At 43.7% G+C, this 22,052-nt stretch overlaps 1 protein-coding gene across 4 annotated transcripts in view; it reads left to right on the top strand.

The window, feature by feature from the left end:
• The window catches only part of LOC124303811 (uncharacterized), a 176,651-nt gene that overhangs the window by 24,025 nt on the left and 130,574 nt on the right, over positions 1-22,052 (top strand). For all 4 annotated transcript variants that reach the window (XM_046761511.1, XM_046761508.1, XM_046761507.1 and 1 more), the window contains exons 2-3: positions 7,984-8,051; positions 15,525-15,622. In XM_046761511.1, the coding sequence (XP_046617467.1) occupies positions 15,611-15,622 (12 nt within the window). In that variant the 5' untranslated portion in view covers positions 7,984-8,051; positions 15,525-15,610. The remainder of the gene's footprint in view (positions 1-7,983; positions 8,052-15,524; positions 15,623-22,052) is intronic.

The raw sequence follows: 22,052 nt of genomic DNA, 5'->3' as shown, positions 1-22,052 counted from the left end.
ACATTATACATATATATGCGTGTAATAACGTACCTTTTACGAATCTTATCTCTTATCGCGTCACTTTCCTCTTTATTATTATATAGATGTATATATAATGTATATACGTATATATGTATTATGTATTATGTATTACGTATATGCCGCAGGGATTCCCGTCTTTCCGCAGGCTTATCGTTCGCATATTATTATAATATATATTTATTTGCGGAATTTAGATCAGACGCTTTGTAACATTATTTTTCGCGATGCTTCTATACAGATGAAAGTCTTCTCTCGTTAAAATATATTTTCCACCTCCCATAGCGTAGAGAAACTTCGATAGACTTTTTTACCGAAGGTTTATGTTAGTCGAGGTTATTTCATTTCCCTCTCATTTAGCACGTATAATAATTAATATATATATACATATATATATGTATATGTATATGTGCTATGTAGATTTGATCGACATTTTTATAACGAGGGTACGCTGTACTCCTGTAATAAAACTCAATAATTAGTTGGAGAGAAAGAGAAAAAAGGAAAATATCGAGCAGAGCTAATCGGCTAAACCGCCCCCGTTTGCACACCCGAGTATTAATTCGTTGAATATAATTTTCATCCAACGTTCGTTCGTCAGGCTCCGCGGGCAGCAGCAATTCGGATTTTCAATTACCGTAATTGCGACGTCGACGGTAACAACCCTGCTATAACAATTAATCCCGTCAATCAGCAGCTGACGCGTCGGTCTTTTAAGGTCTGTACGGTAGCTACAACAATTACACCCCTATGCGGCATATTATAATAAATACATTGTTTATCATGCGGTGTACGCTTAATATCGGAAGGCGTGAGAGCGGGACGACAAAAAATCGTAATGTCAATGATAATAGTAATAAACAGACTGGTAAATAAATGAAGTAAACCTAAGATAGAGAGAGAAACGAATGCGTGCGTGTGTGTGTGTACATTAGACTGTATAAAAAAATGTATTTTGTTTTCCTTTTTTCAAAGTTCAACACGAAAATATTGTTCCTAACGGTGAAAATATTATTAAATTTTGCGGTGCATCGTCGCGATTTTCTATTTCTCACGTAAATAACGTGGGGAATTTTTTTTACTTAACTTTTGAATTTTATAACGCGTCAACGCGTCAGTGTACTGATAGGACCAGAACGTATTTTCGTAGGGAGTTGAAAGCTCTACAAAAAAGGTCTCATATCATTTTATGATAAATCCAAAAGTTATTTGAGGTCAAAAGGTATTTAAGATCCTTGAATAACTTTTGAAAGAGTGGATTTATCATAAAATTATAAGAGACCTTAACTAATGCCTCGACGAGATATAAAGTTTGAGTGTTAAAAAAAAAAAAATATCCCATGTTATTTAACTGGGAAATACAAAATCACGACGACGCACCTCTAAATATTAACATTAAGAGCTGAAACTTGAACAACAGCGTCTCTTCTTCGTCATTTGGAACTATATTTTCGTCTTAAATTTTGAAAAAAAAAAATGTGAATTTTTTTTGATAGAGTGCAACGTACACAGGCATATACCTACACGTGTAGGTACACAGTCGCCGGGGGGGGGGGGGGGGGGGGGGGAGAAGAATGGCGCATGCATCACCTGCCATGCATCCCTTCGACTTTTGCGAAAAAGGGGATGAACGTTGAGAAGGAGGGGGGAGGGGGTCGGCTTTGTCCGCGGAACGAGGGTAACAGGTGCAGCAGCTAGAAAGTCTGTAACATCCATACAGCTGTATGGATATGTGTGCGAGCTGCGAGCGAGGGCGCCGATGCGGATAGACGAAGGATGAAGAAGGGTGGCGAAGGAGGGGCAGGGGGGCGCTTTCGCGTTCTCTATAGAAATACGTACATTACAATCCCCGGCGCCGCCATGCTCGGAACCGGATGTACGAACGGACGACATCTCGACACTCCAAAACCACCCCGACGTGTTTCGGCCGAGTTGGAAATTACGTCGTAACGTCCATTCGCGTGAAGAACCATTTTCCCGTTTTCATCCCTTCGCTTCTTGCGTCGAAAGTTATTTTTGGGATGAAAAAACGCGCGGACGGTAGTTAGGCTATAACAGGGTTGTAAAAAGTAACCAAAACAAAAAAAAAAAAGAAAGAAAATGTAATATCAACGAGTTTAATCGTTGGATACAAAATCTAAAATATGCCCGAGAGGAATGGGGGAAGGATTTTTTTATGCGGTGCGAATCGCGATGGCTTAGGGAGATTTTTCATTGGCTTTAGGCGAGGTATGCTCGAAAACAGTGAAGAAGAATAATACGGACTGAGAAATGCTGTTTCTTTGGATTACGTAATGCTGTGGAAAATGATACCTATAAGTATACAAGTATACCGTATTCTTCTGCACTCGAAAAACGCCGCGAGGGACTTTCTTATCGGGGAAAAACGCTTTATTCAGTTCTGGTTCATATATTTTTCCATTTCTGCAACATTTTACGACGACGTAATGTTACGACTTTTTTCAAGGAGAGAGAGAGAGAAACAGAGGGTGGGGGAGAGGGAGAGAGAGTAAGTACCTCGGAGCACCAGGATCAAGTATTGTTTATTCGAGGGGAATACAAAACTGCATATTTCAAATTTCGTTCCTTCTGATATGTCATTTACTTTGCTAGGCTCGCTGTTGGCGTGCCGAAAATTCGAAAACCTCCGAGCTTAGTAGGTGTAACTTGGCTATACATATATGTAGGTCCGACGGCTCGGTATGTTATATCGTCTATGATCAACCCGAACCGTGTTCAAGTTTCCCGCATATTTGGTTTCTCTTTTTTACTCTTTTTATTTTCATCCGTCTCCTTCCACCTTTGCGAAACACACGTTGTTTGGACAAGAGTGCGGACCAGACAGGTCTGCGGAACGACCGTCTGTTCTCCGATCCGTTTCATCGTGCTATCCCTTTCGCCCTTTGAACATCCGAGACCACGCTGCTTGTCGCGCGATGATTGGAGTCGCGTTGATGAGGGAAAAGGAACCGTGCAGGGGTAGTGATTGATATTCGATGAAAATGATGAGGATGAAGAAGCGCGGTCAGGGATCAAAACGAGTTGATTGTCAAAACGAAGCTTACTTACAACACGATTACAGAGAATCGACGAGACAACTGTTGTTTTTTCCATGATGTCTCGTTAGGTCAACGTTACCAACTTCACCCTTCTTTACTCAGCCGTGATATATGCAAATTGGAGTATGTAATCGAAAGAAGTAAAAGAGGAACCACGTGGTGTTTGTCAAGATGGCGAATGGAGCCTTGTGCCAATTTCTATCCTCGTAAGATTTCCCAGAACAACCGACCGACCAACCATGCAGCCACACGAATCTATTATTCGCGTGTCGAGACGCGTAGAGAACGGAGAGGCGAGGACGGAGGGAATGGGAAGAGAAGGAGGACGCCGGAACGCCTTCGGTGAAGACCAGTAATCGTGAATATTTTCTCACATCTGTCCCGTCGGTCAAAGATATGGCTGAGGTCCAATTGCTCGCTCGCTTGCCTCCGAGAGACGGCAAAGAGTCGAGGTAACCTCCACCCTACCGCCTACCAGCTTTCCAAGACCCAGCCCATGCGCTTTTCCGATATTTTCTTGGACTGATCTTCCGACACTTCCTCGATTCACACGCGTCGCCGTAATTTCGCGTGCCGGTTCATCGCGCTTTTGCATGGGACAAATATTGTATCCATATACCATAAACCATTTCATCATTCACTCACCGTTTCCTCGCACCTTGCAAAAGAGTGCGGAGTAGATCTAGACATCATATTTTTTTTGCAGAAAATTCTTGGATGTATGTAGGTCATCTTAGAAAAAAAAAATCACATCAAAAAGATCTTTTGTCAACGTTTCGACCCGTGGTAAGGGTCTTTCTCGGGACATTTGTTTATTTTTATAGTATCTACGTTAAAACAAACAATCGTTTTGGTTACTCACTAATCTCACTGGGATAATGATAACAGAAAAAGAACAAAGCCGCTTACCTAGTACAATCTTCAGCCATGTGATTGGTGAAGACTGCAACCTTCGGAAAATTCTTCATACATACCTACTCGTGTTAAACGTGACGATTTTTTCGAGCCTTGCGTCTCGTCACAGCGTGAAGCGCACTTTCGCAACGGAAATTAATACATCAGGGATGAAGACACGAAAACAAGTTAGTTCTATCAGGCTCATCTCCGCGGTAAGTGAGGCGCGTTTATACCGACTTCCGATCGGCGAGACACGTCGCGCTTAAGCGGAGATACACGAATTAACCGATGACGGTCATCTTGTTTTACGGTTCGTCTTGAAGCCGTTCCTCCTCCTTCTTCTTCTTCTTCTTATTCTTCTTATTCTTATTCTCCTTTGTTTTCGCTTACTTTTCTTCTTTTTTCGGTCGATTCACGGGACCATCGGCGACAGACGGGTTCCTCCTCGCTCTCGGGTTTGGGGGTGGTTTTCGTTTGGGTATAACTCTTCCTCGCGACCCTTCAACGTTGTAGGTGTTTATCATGGCCCGTCCTCCCTCGGCGTCTGCGATGAACGCCAGAAACTTGGACCCGGGCCAACCCTCCACCCTCCCGCCCCCCGCCAACCCTTCGGCTATAGGACCACGCCGCCACGCTTTCACAACCTCTTTGTCTCGCCTTCTCCCCTCCCGCTACGTCCTCGATAAATTATTGTTTATCCTCTCTTCCTTTCTATTTCTCTTATGTACCATACCTCTCCCTACGGAAACGTGTTATTATTTGTTATTAATAATAATGCCGCCCCCTCTACCCTCCCCACCCCCTTGACGATAGATTGCCACGATCCTCTCACCCGTTTTATACTGAAACACACCTTTACTCGCCACTCGGTCGACCGGACATTTGTAATTTTTTCTCTCCTTCTCTCCGTGTCTTAGCTTGTAAGTCAGTTTTAAGGTCTTTATATTTGTCTCTGTACAACCAATTTGTGTAATGTGCACTCACGGGTTGAACCCCAGAGCCAAATAATTATCCTCATCATCATTATCATCATCTTTCTCTCTAACTCTATCTATTCTATCTTCTCTTCACACTAGCTTTAATTAGTTTTAAGATACTACTGTTTGTCTTCTCTGCTCTCTTTATACTCTTGGTTCTTCACCCTAGTATGATAATAATGAAACGTTCTATTTTATTCGATTCTATTATCTCACTCTTTCTTTTACCTTCTGAGGACACCTTTAATTTTTTTTTTTTCTTAATTTCGAGACGAAATCCTTTCTTCCAAACTTTTATATGCGAAACGTTGGCGACAGGTATGTGTTTAGCACTTTCTCGACGTTAAAATGAAGTTGTTGTACGGGGGTGAAGGTCTGAAAAAAATTCATCGCGTATACCGCCTCCTAGAGAGATAAAAACGCAACTTAAGTCTGTCTACGTTTGTAGACGCTTCTTGGAATTTCTTCTCTTCTTTATATACTTACGGAACACTTTATCGAAGATCGCGTGACGATCAAGATCAAATCTCCGTAGGCCAGGCACAACAATTTCGCGGAACGTATGAGGGATATCGAAAAAAGTTGATGACACCTACGTCGTCGTCTTGGTTGTTGTAGTTTTTTGTTTGTTTTTTTTTTTTTTTTTTTACCTTTAGCCGTCTTTATCTTTTCCCCATTATTTATTTGTAACGTATTTCGGGGAGTTTGAAGAAGATCGCTTTGTTCGACAGAGCGGAAAAAGTATCGTGGATAAAAGTATTAGACCCGACTCTGTTTATACCTAATACGTGACGGGGTTTTGTTACGCGTCGATTTCGTTTCTCCCTGTCTCGGTGTTTTTACGCGCGGGTGCAGGCTGCGAAATAATTAGCAGCGCGGATGAGGGTAAATGCCTGTTTTCTACCGCCTCCACCCACAACTCCTCGCATCCAACTTCGCGGCGGTTACGTACGGAACTCGTCAATTCTCTTCTTCGGGGCGTAGCTACGCGCAGCTATGCGTAAGGGAGGAGGATTGACTGCCACCCCCGTTATACTGTACATATACCGCGGAACAAAGCACAGCTGACGGGTGCTGCGGCTCGTTAACACGGAAGACGATTGCGTGTTGTGTAAAGGAGATTCGTTAGCGCCTGAAATTAAACCCTCGAATCATTACCGTCACCATCACCTTCCACCGATCTTCTCAACCCCTGGGGGACGCCTTCGCTCCTAAAACAAGAAGCAGCCTTCCATGTTCTTCTCCTCTCCCTCGCGGGAAATTAACTTTCTTCTCCTATGGCTTACCGTGTATAATATATCAGGATTATATTCTTTTCCGTCTATTGTGTACACTGGGGTGGTGCCTTATTTACGGCGTTGACAAATTTTCTCCGCCCCACCACCCCCGAATCAACTTCAAATAATTTAAAAACAAGTGCCTATTTTTTCCGATTTTTATCTCAATGTTGTAAGATAGTCCGCATTGTGATCCAAGTCTTTTGTATGGAAATGACATGGGAAAAACATTTTTTCTCAGTATATATTTTATTGTAAGAGTAATAATGTTAAAAAAATTCTGTAACTGCGTGGTTTTAGCGGGCATTAGTGCTACTATCTGAGAAAAAATTTACATCATCATACCAGCCAATCTAGGCAAATTGCGCTTACTCCAAATAAAAAAACATAAAGAAAGAAAAATTTCGAGGATTTTCTTTTTTTTTTTTACTTTACCCATCGTCATCACGTCACTTTACGCACGCTTTAACCGTCGGTGTGAAAAACCTCTTCATCACACTCCACATTATAGCTGAGGTAACTGCGAGGGGCGGGAGGGGATAGGTCTATAGACTCGAGGCGTGACTTATTGTCCGATTGCCAAATGCCTGTCTTGCAACTAGGTGTGTAGATTTTATTTTCCTTTGCTTTCTATTTTCAATCTCATCTCGTCTCTTGGTGTTTTTTGTTTTTTTTTTATTTCTCTCTCTGTCTCTCTCCCCCTCTCTCACTCTCCGCTACCCTACTTTTTGGCATCCCGCTCGGATCGTGTATGGCCCGAGACTATATAATATATAATCTTGACACGTGCTTCGGTTACGCTCCATTTAATACCGCTGAGCGTAAAAACGATTTCTTCTTTAATTAAACATCGTCACGAATAACTTGACCCCGTATCTGCAGACTTCGGTTATACGCAAATGCATACAATACACAGGCTATATATATATACACGTACCTGTATCTGTATTGAAATACGAACGGCAGTGGTGAAATTAATTATCGGAAGCTGTAATTTGTCATTATTATTACACACTCGCGTACGAAACAGCTGCCGATGTGTATCATTCAGGTATAACAATTCTACCTGCCGCAAAACTGTATAAAAGTCATTTTTGACTAACCAGTTGTATCTTCTTTGTTCCATAATTTTTCTCTTTCTCTGCCTCTTTCTCGTGCAAGAAACTTCGGATTATCAGCTACAATGCATTCTATACTACACCGCGGGTAAGACACCAATTCCCTGCATGAGCGGACGTATCGGAATACTTTCGATTTTCAGAAAAAGTAAAGCAGGAGGGAGAGAAGGGGAGTGAGATAGAGTGAGAGAAAGTGGCGAGGAGTGAGAATGGGGCGAAGAAGGGGGGTTAAAAGGAACGCACCCGTAGGGACCAAAGGGACCGAACTTCGTCTCTCACGGGTCGGCGGATTGATCCGTATCGATTCGATGGGCACCACTCGAAACTCGGGGGCTTGCGTCGCCTAGCTTATACGAGTCCCGTCGGGATTCCAGCTCTCCCAGTCATTAGCCACCGTGCCGATACGAAAGCTCCCCCTCTCCCCCCATATCTCGGACCACCGACGTTCACCGTTCGCTTGAGCTATTGGCCATTTTCCTCCATTCGCGACGACGCGCTTCAACGGAAACTCGATAAAGATTTATTGAATGTGTCATCCTCTTCTTTATTGAAATCTCCTCTCTATCTATCTATCTATCTATTTCTCTCGCTTTACGGAATTCTAATTTTTGTTCTTTACGCGTTTGTGTTTCAGGACTTGATCCGGAAGTGCGGTCGGTATATTCAAATGCTGCACTGAGCTGGAGAGGCGTTGTCTTTACGGTGAGCATCTCGTTTTTAGGGTTCCGTAGCTTAGAATGAAAAAAAAAACTCAACCCTTACAGAATCACTTCGATGTCCATTTGTCCACAAGACCTTTTTTCCGTGGAACGAGTAGCGGTATCGAGTTGAAATTAATATCGAATACTAAGGTCTACGATACCTTGGAAATGACAAAAATTCAAGCTTCTAATTGTAAGTCAGCGCAATCAATAGAGATACGGCCATTTATGTCGCATGTGTTTATACTCGCAAACTCACTTGTCAAAACCCATAGGATACTTCCCATTGACCTAGAATCATGAAACTCGCAGAGAAGCAAGTTCTCGCAGCGCAAGTAAAGAACAAGGTCCATAAATAGTTAATTTTGAGTTGTATAGCATAAAAAAAAAAAAAAAAAATACTCGCACTTGTCCGGTTTTATTTCATAGCTTGAAATTTCGACCATTAACGATGCGGAATTCACCACAAAAAGTACACATCCGTATACCTCGGACAAGTATACGGCTTACGTGTGTACAAGGAGGAATTTAATTTTACGACTCGACACTCGCTGTCCTATATCACGACGCTCTCTTCTCAAGATTCCTGCTGCAAGCCACCTTGATAATGTAATCTTGTACCGTATGGCTAACCGTTAAACCCGCCGTGCCCAAGAGTCACGTACCAGAGCTGAAGTCGTTAATCGTTTTTATCAGAAAATTATGCTCGCCCCGTGTACTTGGAAAATCGCATTTTCAACTTCCGCTTCTTCTTCCTCCCACACCCCTGTCCCCGATTCCTCGCCTTGGCGATATTTTAACGTTGTCCTTTATTCGTAATCACGCGGGGGGCGGCCGTGGCCATTGCAAACTCCAACCCTAAATCGCGTTTCCCTCATTTTCTCGAGGGGCGCGCGAATCCAGCTAACGTCCCCCTCTTCCCGCCCCTTCCACCTTCTCTCCCTCTCTTTATCCTCGAACCCGCAGTCTTCCTCGCTAGTAGCCAGTGGAGTTTGAAAAAAGAGAGAAAGAGAGACAGAGAAAAAAGGCGAAAAAAAAAATTATCCAAAAGTTCTCCGAGTGTTTGGATGAAGAATAGAATTTCCGTTCCTTCCCTCCGCCACCCTCAGTTCTTCATTCCTGCCCCTTCTCGCGCGAATGCCTTAACGCGTTTAGGCGGCCTATGAATAAATTTTCCAAGGTGAGCAGGGGAAAAAGAAAAAAAAAAAAAGAAGCAAAGGTGAAAAAAGAAGGAAAGAAAAACGAAAGGTAGGAAAAGAAAATTCGAAGGAAATAATAACGCGGGAAAGGTGATGGTAATAGATATTTATTATATTATAACGGCTATCATACCTATATCTGTACAATTGACAAATGAACGCAACGCATGAATTGGAATGTAAAATGATGGCAAAAAAAAAAGAAAAAGAAGAGAAACGGAATCCCAAATATTCGTATCCGAATGAAACTGCGAGAAAGAGAATGGGAAAGGGTGGAAACGAAGCGTTGTATTTTGAACGACCCTTCCATCCGATTCACCCTGTAGCCGAGTTTTCGAAAGGGTCTGATCCACGCGGTGTATATAGTTGCCACCACATAGCTGCGTAATTTTGCAATTTGCCGGACTCGACAAAGAGCTTTACATGCTACAGCTAACTTCCCGGCATTGGATACGTAGGCATTCGCGAATGTGTGCGAGGGGGAAGATAAAGAGGGTAGGAGAAATAGAAAGACAGGAGAGTGGCGTTTGTCGAATCGCACAATTGTGGAATTGTAGAATTGTAGAATTGTGGAATTGTGGAATTGTGGAATTGTCCGGGGTTTTGTGTGTGCGCGCGGCATCGTCTCTTTCAATATTATATGTATGTATAGCCTGGCTTATGTTTGGTCGAGGGAAATATCATTGGTCTTCCCTCGCCTCCTCTCTCTTCCCACCATTCGCACAAATCTCCGTCCCGCTTCAACCCATCCCCAGCTTCGCGGGAAACTAATATCGGAAATTGGTAATTAGACTAATAAGTTGAAACGCCGACTTCGCCACAATATCAAATTTTGTTCAATCCCAGACTGCTATTGTTACACACGTATAATACATCGCAGCTTTTGGTTTTTAACTTTTTTTCCCCACACATCTCTACGTATATGACCATATATATAGGTATATATATATATAATAATAATAAAAGCATACCTATATATATATATATATATGCTTTTATTATCTCAAGCGAATTTTCCGCCTAAACGTATACATCACCTCGTTTTTCTTTTTTTCTTTCTGTCTTTTTTCTTCGAATTGATTTAGTTCCCTCCCCTCCCGAATATATTCATTCATATATTTATTTATTTCAAACGTGAAGCTAATTTGGCTGTCCGCGAAAAATATATAAACAATTTCACTTCCAAATCAAACCCCATTACTGCGTAGTTTAACTCACAATGGCAAACTTTTGTCAAATGCAGTTTGAAACGAAAAAAAAAAAACTTGTAATAAACCTGTTCTCTGTAATTTTTTCGATTTGTAATTGTAAAGCATCAGCCAGTTTCTGATTTATAAACAGATCCTTTGGAAAGCTGCAAACAGTGCAGTAGTGCTGCAATTATCGTTTCCGAGTCAAATATAAACTCGACCTAAAAATGTACACATATCAATTTTGGACGTAATACTTACTCATCAGGTACTCGCTTACTTTTTTATAACATTTATTTACGATACTACCAGGAAATTGATAGATAAATCGCTAATCTTCTTCCACGTGACACCACTGATACGAGTTTAGACTTAGCAGGTTTACACTCCGTCCTTTCATTTCTTACGTCCATCGTAAGAAGCGAGTTTGCTGGAAGTTGCGCAAATTGATGATTGGTTCAATCTCTCCCGGTGTCCATTCACTCCTCGTGCTGCTGCTGCTGCAAAACTGCCGGACTGGACACAGTGGCGTGTGTAGCCAGTAATTGTAGGGCACCTCCCATTCGATGTTCAATCTCTAGCTTCAGCGATTTCCGTTGTATAGGTACCTGTAGACATCCTGGCATTCCTCCTCGAGACACATAGATAGGTGAATGGACGGATAGACTGATAGCTGTTACGACTAGATGACAAATTCAATTTTAACATTCGCCAATGTTCATTTGCTTCGTTTCACAGTTATCGTTACCAACACTAAAAACAAAAGCGACCCATGTGAGTCAATCCGAGTCTCGAAGAAAAACTTGAGAAACATTGCTTACCCTTGGATTCGCATAGTTATCCGCATAGTTCCGCAAATACTGCGCTGCTTGCCCGTTAAATTATCTGATGTATTACGGCTTTCCTAGGATATTCAACTATGCATGTATATCTGCAGTGCATCCATATTCCACAGCAGAGAGAACCCTGCGGAGGGGGATAACTGGGAGGTAAAGGATCCGCGCAGATGGTATGGTACCGCGTGTTGCACCAACTACCCACCTTCCCCTCTCCCTCTTGAGTAGTTTGCATATTTAATTGCACCCGCGTTAGATTCCCTGTTTTATTGGCCAGCGGAGGCTTGAACAGACTTCCGCGTGTATTCGCAGTTCGTCTTCAACCCTCACTCCCAGTTGGCGGTGTACGGAAACTGCTCTGTAACACATCGGGTCAGCGAGGGTGCAATGAAGCGAGATAAAACGCGAACGGATATCATTTCGAACGTGCGAATGACCGTCTTCGCGGAATCCTTACCTCGGGCCAGAGCTTCTCGTTACTGAAAAACGTTAAATTTACACCCCTGGTCGGCCCGCGGAATCAGGAATGGCGTATCGATTTTGAAGCAAGGGATTGACCCCGGTTGACCCAAGGACCCGTCGCCACCCACATTTCTTAACCCAGCGTTGCAGAGATGACCCTGTTTTCTCTCAACCGATCCTTGGATCTCCTTCATCACCCTAAACTTGTGCGTACTTGCCGGAATCGTGATTGAATGGGTAATCCGAGGCGGCAGTCAGCTCCGGCTTTCGAATTGAGCGTCCGATCCGATCCCTGATTTTCAACCGGAGTTTGAGAGCTTCTCAACATCGCGCCGTAAGCATTGGCCGGAATATCGAACGATTCTCCCGTAGGTAATTCGGTTGTTCAACGTCGCAGTTTCGCGGCATCAAACTTCATTCCAAAAGCAAACCTGCATATCCTGCAGCCCCGCAGAGGACCTGGTGCCTGTTGTTACACACGGTGTCCAGGTGCGTTGTTATACTCGAGCGATAACCGGCACCTTGCTAAATCGCCGAACGGAATCGGGGGTTCAGGTTGAGGATCAGGTCGCATTTCGATCAACGAGACGCGGACTCAAAATGAAGCGGTGGTCGTTGCCCAGCTGATAAACGCTGAGAGCATATTCGAACTTCTCGAACCGTCGGCGTCCCGTCGCCACCCTCTTATATAATCAATTCGAAGGGACCAAGGCGTTGCCGGAAGAGGCCCACCGGGGGTTGTCACCGACGGTCCAGGATGATATTTTCCCCATATGACGGATGGACGCGGGACGAAAGGGTGCCTCTGCGGGAAACGAGGAGAGCGAAGCGGGACGACGAGTCGGACGGGCCGAGAGAAACGACGAGGGTGGACAGAGCATTTACATCATTTAATTTATGACTCGCCGCCTTCCTGCCACCCCCGCCGACCTTCTCATCGCGCACGCGTCCGCTATACCTGTATATACGGTACAACTCGGTATAGGTACGAATAAATTTACATACGTTGGCGGGCTAGTTGTACCAACCTACGTACGTATGGGGCGTTCCGCGTAGAATTAGCAGCTCGTATACCTCACCCCCCTCGATTTTCATCATTTTTTAATACGGTCTTCTTACCGGTCGGAATAGGTCTCTGGAAATTTTGACAGATTTTCTTTAACCATTGGTCAAATTCATAAAAAATCACAAAACGAATTCGACGTAAACGCCATTTTTAGAAGACTGAAATAATTCAAACTGTTACTATGATTTAAGACGTGATTTCCGACCATCACACGATAACGAATCTCGATATTCACTATTCTTTTCGCACATTTTTAGTTTTTCCATGGCGGAATGTGTTTTTTTTTTTTTTTTTTTATATTCCTCGATCTAAATAGATTGCAGAATCACATTATTCTCCAATATATAAACTACAAACTTGCGAAAAAAATAGTAAATATTGAGATCCCATTATCGCGTGGTGTTTGAAACTCAGATTTCAAATCATAGAATCTGCCTCAATTTTGTCAGTTTTTTAAAAATGGCGTTCTCGGAATTGTTTTACTCCGATTTATTTCAAATTTTACCGACGACTAAAGAAATGTGAAAAAAAATCCCGAGACCCTTTTCGGCTGGTAAGAATATCGTCCTAAAAAATGATGAAAGTCGAAAAGGGCAAGGTACATGGGCTGCTAATTTGACGTGGAATGGCCCATATACACCCGCCCATAACTGGCACACGGGCGAACTGCGAGCATTTACGTTTAACGTGGGTACACAAATGCCGAGGCAGCCGAGGGGGAATAGCGAGGGATAGAGATTGCGGTGGTAAGCTATGAAGCTCTGGTCCTAATGCTGGATCTGGACGACAATTAGCCATCGCAATTCTCCTGTCTGCACTATTTTCGACTTATCATTTTTATCACACTAACCCTGAATTTTTCCAACCTGCTTTACGTACGTTTCAAAGATCTCAAAACCTTGCCGAGACTGCGAAGACGTCGCGTTTGTATTTTACGAGTTTGCAGATTCATCCGGTAGTTCGCAGGCTTCGACTCGAGGTATTCGCGTTAACTTAATTAATCGAACCGCGGTGGCGAAGAACTTTCAACGCTCACTGTTTTCGCGCAAGGTGTGCGTGCGAATTTTACACTCTGGTATTCGGGCGGGCTCTATGCCAGGTGCATGCCATACTACATATTATATCAAGCGCTATGATTAGGAGAAACTCAAACTTTGATTGGCTGGGATATAACGTCTCTCTGCGCGTTGCGTGGAGGAGAAGTTCCAGCAATCATAACTTGAATCCGAACTCGTTTAATGTTAACATCGCAGTGTTTGACATTTTAGATACATTCAAGTTGAACGTACGCGCCGATCTCCCGGAACGTCGCATTAATCAAATATGTTTGCACTCGTGTCTTTGATCCGATCGTTTACCTACCGCAGGATTTTACTGGCTCGATATTTGATCAGTCTTTAATCAATTGTATACATATACCTGTACCGATTTTTTTTATTATCCAATCAATTTAATACCGAAAATGTGCCCGATCTCAGTGTCTGTTATTAGCTCAGTGCTCGTTGAAGAAAATTCTGACCGGGGGAAATTGTAATTGTCTTCACCTTCCCCCGTTCCTCCCCCATTTGCTTTTCTTACCCTTTTCCGTTTAAACTACCTACCAAATACGCCTCGCCAGAGAGAAAAATGTTACCATTACGTTTTAGCATCGCGGCGTAAGTCCCCGTCATCGTTGTGTGTGTGTGTGTGTGCGCGTGTGTTTGTGTGTGTATTCTCTTCATCACGTACCTATATGTATATGGGGCATTCCACGTCAAATTTGCAACCCATGTACATGACCCCCTTCGATTTTGAAAATTGTTCAGTATTTAGATCGAGGCATATAAAAAATAAAAATGCAAAACCAATTCCGACTTCCGAAAACCTTTCCATTATCGTGTCATGCTTAAAAACCACTTTTTCAAATCGCAGAATCGGTGTGAATTTATTCAAATTTTTTGAAATAGAGTTTTCGTAATTGGATTGTGGATTATTTTTAAATTTCACCGGTGGTTAAAAAAAGTCTGACAAAAATTCCGAGACCCTTTTGAGTCGGTTGAAACATCATACTAAAAAAATATCAAAATTTAAGGAGGCGAGGTACATGGGTCGCAAATTTTACGTGGAATGCCCCATATATTCTCTTCTTCAACGAAGAGGTAAATCTTTTAATTTCACGAGGCGACGCGGACGTGAACAGCGACCACGTATATGTATATATATGTACTATATTAACATCTTGAGCCCGTGTTCTTTATCTAAAATATTTGAAAAAATGAGAGTTCAAACCAGTTCCTGTCTAACAGTGCGGAAGAGTAAAAAAGGAACGAATTATACATGTACAATATAATGTAGCTACGTTATGCAACATGTATCTAGATTATGCATACGCGCTAGAGGTCGCGAATTTAAATTTATAATCACGACTGACTGAATTTATTTTTAATTAATCACCCATCACCTCCTCCCGTGCTACTCTCCTTTAAACATTGCTTCAGTCAACAACGTGTTGACTAAATTATATTACAGTATAAAGAAATCCCACTTCCCCTGCCCCATTTTTTATCTCTCAGCATTTATTACAACGAGATGTAATTCTGTGTTTTGAGATTATCGCCTGTCCTCGGTGCACGGATAGATTGAATTTTGAGAAGTGAATTTTTCTTCTCAGAAACAAACCATCGTCGGGATGAAAGGCAATCGGACAATGCTTATCGTTATTATGTATTATCCATGTTTCAGGATGTACGAAGACGAAATAGACAGTAGCGGCAGGCGATGGCTCGGGTAGAAAAACCGCCCCCACCTTCCCCGGCGCTCACCCCTTCATGGCAGCTACCGTAAGTCGTATTTTTATTCACACCTATCCTTGACGGATATTCAAATAGTTGCGTTCAACGTTTAATTCAATGAGACTAAGGAAACATACGTATGCGCACGTATACGTGTGTGTTATGCGTGAAAACAAGCTTCGTAGTTGTAAAATTTGGAGAAAAGAGAGGAACGTGGCAAAAGGAAGGATAACACGGGAGGTAGAACGTTTACACAAATTATTATACCGAGTAAATTCGCCGACATACACGCACGCACACACACACACACACGCATGATAGAGGGAGGCGGGCTTATACACACGCAGAGCCACGTGTAGTATAACAGAATTAGTTTCCGTGTGGCGTTGATTCGAAAAGCGATCGGGGAAAGTTGGCGGCGAAGAGGAGTAGAGAATAATTGGGTTATCTCTCTGGCAGCGTGATGCAGGAGCAGGAGGAGGAGGAGGAGGCTCGATGAGCGCGGTGAAATTCGTACAGTATAGCCAGGCATCCCCTAACCGGTGCTAACCGGCCTCGCCGCTGCCTCGCTGAGTAACTCGATAACTCGACCGACGACTCTCTTCTTTCGCTAAGGGATGAAGGGAGGATGAGGATGAAGGGGGGGGGGGGGGGAGGGGAACGAAGGTCCGCGGAGTATCCGAAATGGGCGGGACAAAAGGGTCCGAACATCCCGAGTCCTCTCTTCTCTATGCTCAACGACGAACTCGATATGCGTAGCGATCCTCGCGACCTGATAACGATCAGAGTTACTGCCACGGGATAAAAGATGCTCTGTATAACCGCGACCCACGGCTTATACGCGATATCCTTCAAGGCACAACCGCGACCTGCTCGAATGGATATATTTCACTCATTTCCGTGCATTTCTGAACTCACGGAGTACGTATAATAAATGGGAAAAGAGTCTTTTACGGGGATGAACCATTTCGTAGATCCTCAATTCGCGGGGCTTTAGGATGTTCGCTGGACTTTGCTCAATGTGCGGTCGCGCGGCTGCGTTAGATTAATAGTTATTGGTTTCGTTGTCCGCCGCTCTCCCTGCACGATTTGTATCGAATCTCTCGCTCCCTGCTCGTCGTTATACGTATACGCCACAGATAGCGTGAATCTGGTATCAATTACAAGCTTCGTGTACTACACCCTGTACCTAAAACCCACATCCCCGTTCGTCGCATGCGCGTACGTACGTGCTACGTATCTCGCCGTGCAACTTACGTGTGAATCAAATACGTGTATGTACATGGAATACACGTGCGTTTGTTTTATTCTACGGTGTCGGCTCGTACCGCAGCCAAATAATTCAGGACTTTGAATCGCTTGTATTTTCTCGATGCGCGCGAACGTAATCAGTATTAAAAAACAACCGCGCAATTCATTTAATACCGAAAACATATATCTGGTCCAAGTATGTGCTTTTGGAGTTGAAATTAGTAAATACAACTAGATCTATTAATCTGAATACGTGTTAATGTACGTAACTTTCAATTAAGAATTTCAACTAAGCAACGTGACCTAGTTACAAGTGTCGCACCAGCGCAAAGTGTACTCAAAGAATCGCGTATTTAATACCGGGGCTGAAAGTGCACCTCGGTATACGAAAACTCGACGACGACTCGACTGCGAATAACTTGACGGTCAAATTAAAATGTATGCGTTAGGTTACGGTTAGGACTGAACCCATGAGGGTGGGAGGTGCCGCCAGGTACCTCCATGCGTGGCTCGGCGACGACTTGGACGCCATTAAACGGAGAAACTCCTGTAAGGTTCAGAATTCGTCGAAAATGTAAGGCCAAGGCCTTGTGTCTTTTAGCCCCCTTAAATCTCCAGGCATGTTTCACGTTAGAACAATCGATGTGCAATCTTTATGACACGTGATAAACCCATAGGGTGAAACCTGACCCGAGATTGCCTCCCCTCGTGGTATAGGAAAATTCTACGAGTCAGTTTAACGGTATGCAAAATTTTATCACTATTAATTAGATACAGATAATTTGTACTGGACTATGTAGGACTGAATAGAGATTAAAGGGGAGAGGCGGGAAAAATGGGCCCGCTAAGGGAGGAATAACGTTGGACCAATTTCGACAACGCATTATCTTTCTCTTTAAACTAAAAATACATTTCAAGCGTTGTCGGCATTTTTTGAAATCCCATTTGATTGTACAGGAGGCCCATTTTTCCCGCATCTCCCCTACATGCTTATGTATTAGTACTCCGATGAAAGAAATAGAGCGAAGGCAAGAGAGAGAGAGAGAGAGAAAGAGAGAAGTGGAAGTCGAGCTGCGACGCCAAAAGGGCATCAGGGTAAAGTAAAAGCGAGCAGCTCTGTACAAACGCATATCAGGTGCTGTGTGTGAGAGAAGGTTGGGGGGAGGAAGGAAAGGGGATGAAAGTGGTGAGGCGGTCCAGTGTGGCTTTCATTAAGAAGCCAAACGTTACTCCGTTTTGCAGCATTCTGGCCTGCACCGCACTTGGCATTCCGCTCGGTGGTGCGGCCTCCGCCAGTTCCTCGACTAAATTTACGAAAGCTGATTCAGATTTTTCCGTTTCCCTCGCACGTTATACAAAACCCTATATGTGCATCATCGCGTGCATACGGAGAGCTGGAACAAAAGCCTTGGAAGGACCAAAGTTTCGATGCAAAGCAGGTGTAATAGTTATTATTGACACGATTAGATCCAATTATTGACCCCTTTATTTTCCAAAATTATAAACTTACCACACAAATTGTGAATTTCTCGATGGCTAAAACCAATTGCCAGAGGATTAGGCACTGGAAATTTATTTTCCGGTAATTTTAGAACTGAGGATCAAAAAGATACAACCAAAAAAGGTCAATAATTGGGACAGGGTTAACAAGTGGTAAACACTGGTCGATTATCGTCATCGACCTCAAACAAGCGCTGATGACGCTTGCCGTCAAATGGGAAATCAGGAAATCAGGAAATCGGTAGTCGGTGTTGTTACAGTGGCGGGTGTAATATTTACGCTGTGTTTCGATGGTGTATAAGATATAGACACACGCCGGGCTGGCGTTGCCTTATCCCCGTCTCGTGGTGGTCCGGATAGACTTAGGGCTTGGGTAAAGTAAACCGGCTCTTCTACGAGGGATGCATTAGCGAAGCCCTAAATACCGCCTTCGCGGGCTCACACGGAATACTCAAGTGGACGACGTAGGCCTTGGCCTGCCTGCAGGTCCTCCTTGCGCGATAGTCGAGAGTCTCGCTTGATACTCTGGACCCACGCTGTCCATCTAAATATTATCCTGACTAGCCTGCAAAAGAGCTAATACCGATCGGGGTGGCCAGCGTGTCATTCAAAGTACTCTGCATCGAGATTCATTTTAACTCATGGCAGTGTAATGAAAGCACGATAGGAGATTACGTTTAGGGCTTATCAATTATTCTGCATTTTTAGTTTATTATCAATTACTATTTTTGAATAATGGTGATCCAAACGCAAAACTGAAGTTTGTTTAACTGTTATTCACAATAAATATTTTAGAAAATGGGTAATTTTTCTTAAAATCCGAAATATCGTTCTAGTTTTTTCAAAAACAAACTTTATCTGATAAAACTATCTTTTTATATATCAGTTACGCAGAAGAAATCAAAATTTGGCGTCTAGAACCCAGACAGAAAATCCGCGTTGACCGGTATGATTATAATCAATGAAATTGAAATTGTACGACCGGTTTATCTTTCAAATGTCGGCTTCTTTTTTCTTCCATTAGAATACGGCGGTTGTACGTCTACGGGGGCTTAGCGAATGACGAAGAAGTTGACGAGCGACGCGAGTCGCGTGTGCGTTGTACAGTTTAATTGGGATTCACGATCAGCTCGAGACGGGCCGAGTGAGTACTCGTAGGATCTCGTCGTTTGCTCGCCGCGGGATAAACGAAAGCGAATCAGTGAACCGGCAAGCTAGCGAATGTCTGAATCTAGCCATCCCCGTCCCCGGCATTCTGTGGAAGAACCTCGGCGGGTGCAAGGGGGTGGGAATCTCGCGAGGGAATAAATAACGCGAGGAAGCGAGGGTTGAGTTCGTGCAAGGATTCAGGAATCGCGAGGAGGCAGCGGGAATAAGATTTTCACGGGTTTCACATCGCGCGACTCTCCGTTCCCCCCGTTCCTCTCCACGCCGCTCGCTATCTCTTTCTCCCACTCTCGGCGCGAACGGGGTTCACCTCGGGGGTGGATGTCGAGACGGAGGGGCTGCCCTGGCATAGACGGGCGTAAAAAATGTATTTACCGTCCTAGTTTGCTCCGGTTGGCATCGCGTATGGCGAAAGCTGTTCGGTAAATCCAGCTTAAAGCAGCTGTGTAAACGTTGACCTATATTACACAGTCAACGCCACGCTGCCTCCGCCTTTGCCTTCGCCTTCGCCTGCATGCTCAACCAAAGTAACTAGTACCTACCTGCTACCGAGTACCACCCTCCAAACCGCCCTCCGCGCCACCGGCGAACCAGCCACCCTTCATCAAAGTTTTTCTCTTTATATGTACCTACAACTACTCTCTCTCTCTCTCTGTCTCTCTCTCTCTCTACCTCTCTGTCTTCACGCTTTTTCGAACATCTTCAAAGACTCTGGCTGTGGGCTATTGCGCCAGTTTATAACCTACACCGTAATCAATTAAAGTTTTAGTAAACAGGAAATGGAAATATATAAACGGAGAAAATCTTGATCATATTTTTATTTCATTCCAGCTCTGGGTATAAAATTCAGCGATTTTTTTTTCGTTATTTTGGAAATATATTCAAACGCGATGAAATGATACAAAGAGCCGATTTCTATGGGTTAGGTGAGGGGAAGGAAGAGTCGGCAGGGGGTTGAAGGGTCGAACGATCATTACGGGCGGACTCGACCCAGGGGATGACGCGGGCTAGGAAAGAGAGCGGAACGCAGGCAGCGGCGTAGAGCCTTGTGGCAAATGTGTGCTATCGGGTCGTTTAGTTACGCATTCAAAGTCCCGGCACAAAGGTTTCTCCCGAGGCTCCCTTCGATGTTAGTTTAAAGGATTCTATCAAAGATTCAGGTCTCGCGGTGTTAACGTCCTTCTTCCCACCCCGCTTCTTCTTCCTCTTCTCCTCCTCATCCTTCCTCTTCTTCTCTCCGGCTCTCATCCCTCGACGAGTTTTCGCCATTTCTATTTCCTTCCGCTCCTGTGCCCATTCCTTTCTCTCCTTTATTCCTGCAGCCTTCCTTCTTTCCATCTGACTTATTGTTATTTCCACCGCGTTTTGGGCCGCTAGTCGTGACCGCTTGCTTGCCTGCCTACCTCTGCGCTTTTCCCTACCACCGCCACCACCACCACCACCAGCCAGTCCTCCAGCTCTTAGACCGTAAATCCTTTAAGTGTCTTTTTACTTTTGCTGCCCGTGTTCTCTTCCTCGTTCGCTAACTGCAACGGCGAAACTCCCACCGCTTAAAACAGAAATACACCTACAGCTATGGCTTTCACGTCGCCTGGTTGGTATAATGCATCCGTTTTCTCAACCCCATTTACCGTTTCCGCAAAACATATACGACGAGAGTAGGAAAGTAGAGAGAGGCGGAATGATGCGAAAACGGGGGGAAGAAACGAACGAATAATTGAGGAAGAGAAAATTTACAGGGTAAATTTACACAGCGTATTGACTTCGTATTAACGTGAGGATGAAGATAGTAACGTTACAGTAACGATGTGTGTTTAGGAAAAATCGTCGATTCGCACATTTAGGATTGCTTGAAACTTAATAATCCGTGACAAACAAAACATCAAGTTATTCAGAAATTGCACAATAATGGTTTTTTCCCCCGCCGTTTCGTTACGTCAACGCCACTAACTTCAGCCTCGTGTATTCTTAACGGTATATTATATACAAGATTATTCTCCGCGAGGCTGATACTTGTAATGTGCGAGTAATAGTTTCGTAGTAACGATATTGATTTCGATCTTGGTCAAAGTCAGATTTGGGGATAAAAAAAAAAAACTGTTTTCCCTTAGAATTGATTTCCAGGAGCCCCTTTCGACCAATTACCACTCCAAAAACGTTAAAAACACAATTAAAGAATCATCAAACGACTGACGATGAGAAAATAAGATAAGGCTTGGAATCCTTTGCTCGTTCATTTTGTTCACTATCCGTTTGACTGATTTGCCCCTTCAGCGATGGAACCTCGAAACTCGAGCAATGACGACAGTTTACCGTGAAAGAACTAAACTTATAACCATTCGATCAGGATGATTGATTGCTCAAGTATTACACGGATCAATGGAGGAAGATAAATCGTCAATTCGCAATTCTGTTTCCTTCCGATCTTCTTTCTTCCAAACGCAAAGATGTCCCCCCCCCCCTCTGCCGCCGCGTGAGTGAAAAACCTGAATTATTCAAATTTGAGTAAAGAACGTGTAGAAAGTGGAGAGCGAGGTGGGTGGGTGGGTGGGTGAAGAGA

This window comes from Neodiprion virginianus, chromosome 4 (assembly GCF_021901495.1).
Source record: "Neodiprion virginianus isolate iyNeoVirg1 chromosome 4, iyNeoVirg1.1, whole genome shotgun sequence".
Classification (NCBI taxonomy): domain Eukaryota; kingdom Metazoa; phylum Arthropoda; class Insecta; order Hymenoptera; family Diprionidae; genus Neodiprion; species Neodiprion virginianus.
This window is presented reverse-complemented; position numbering and strand designations above follow the sequence as displayed.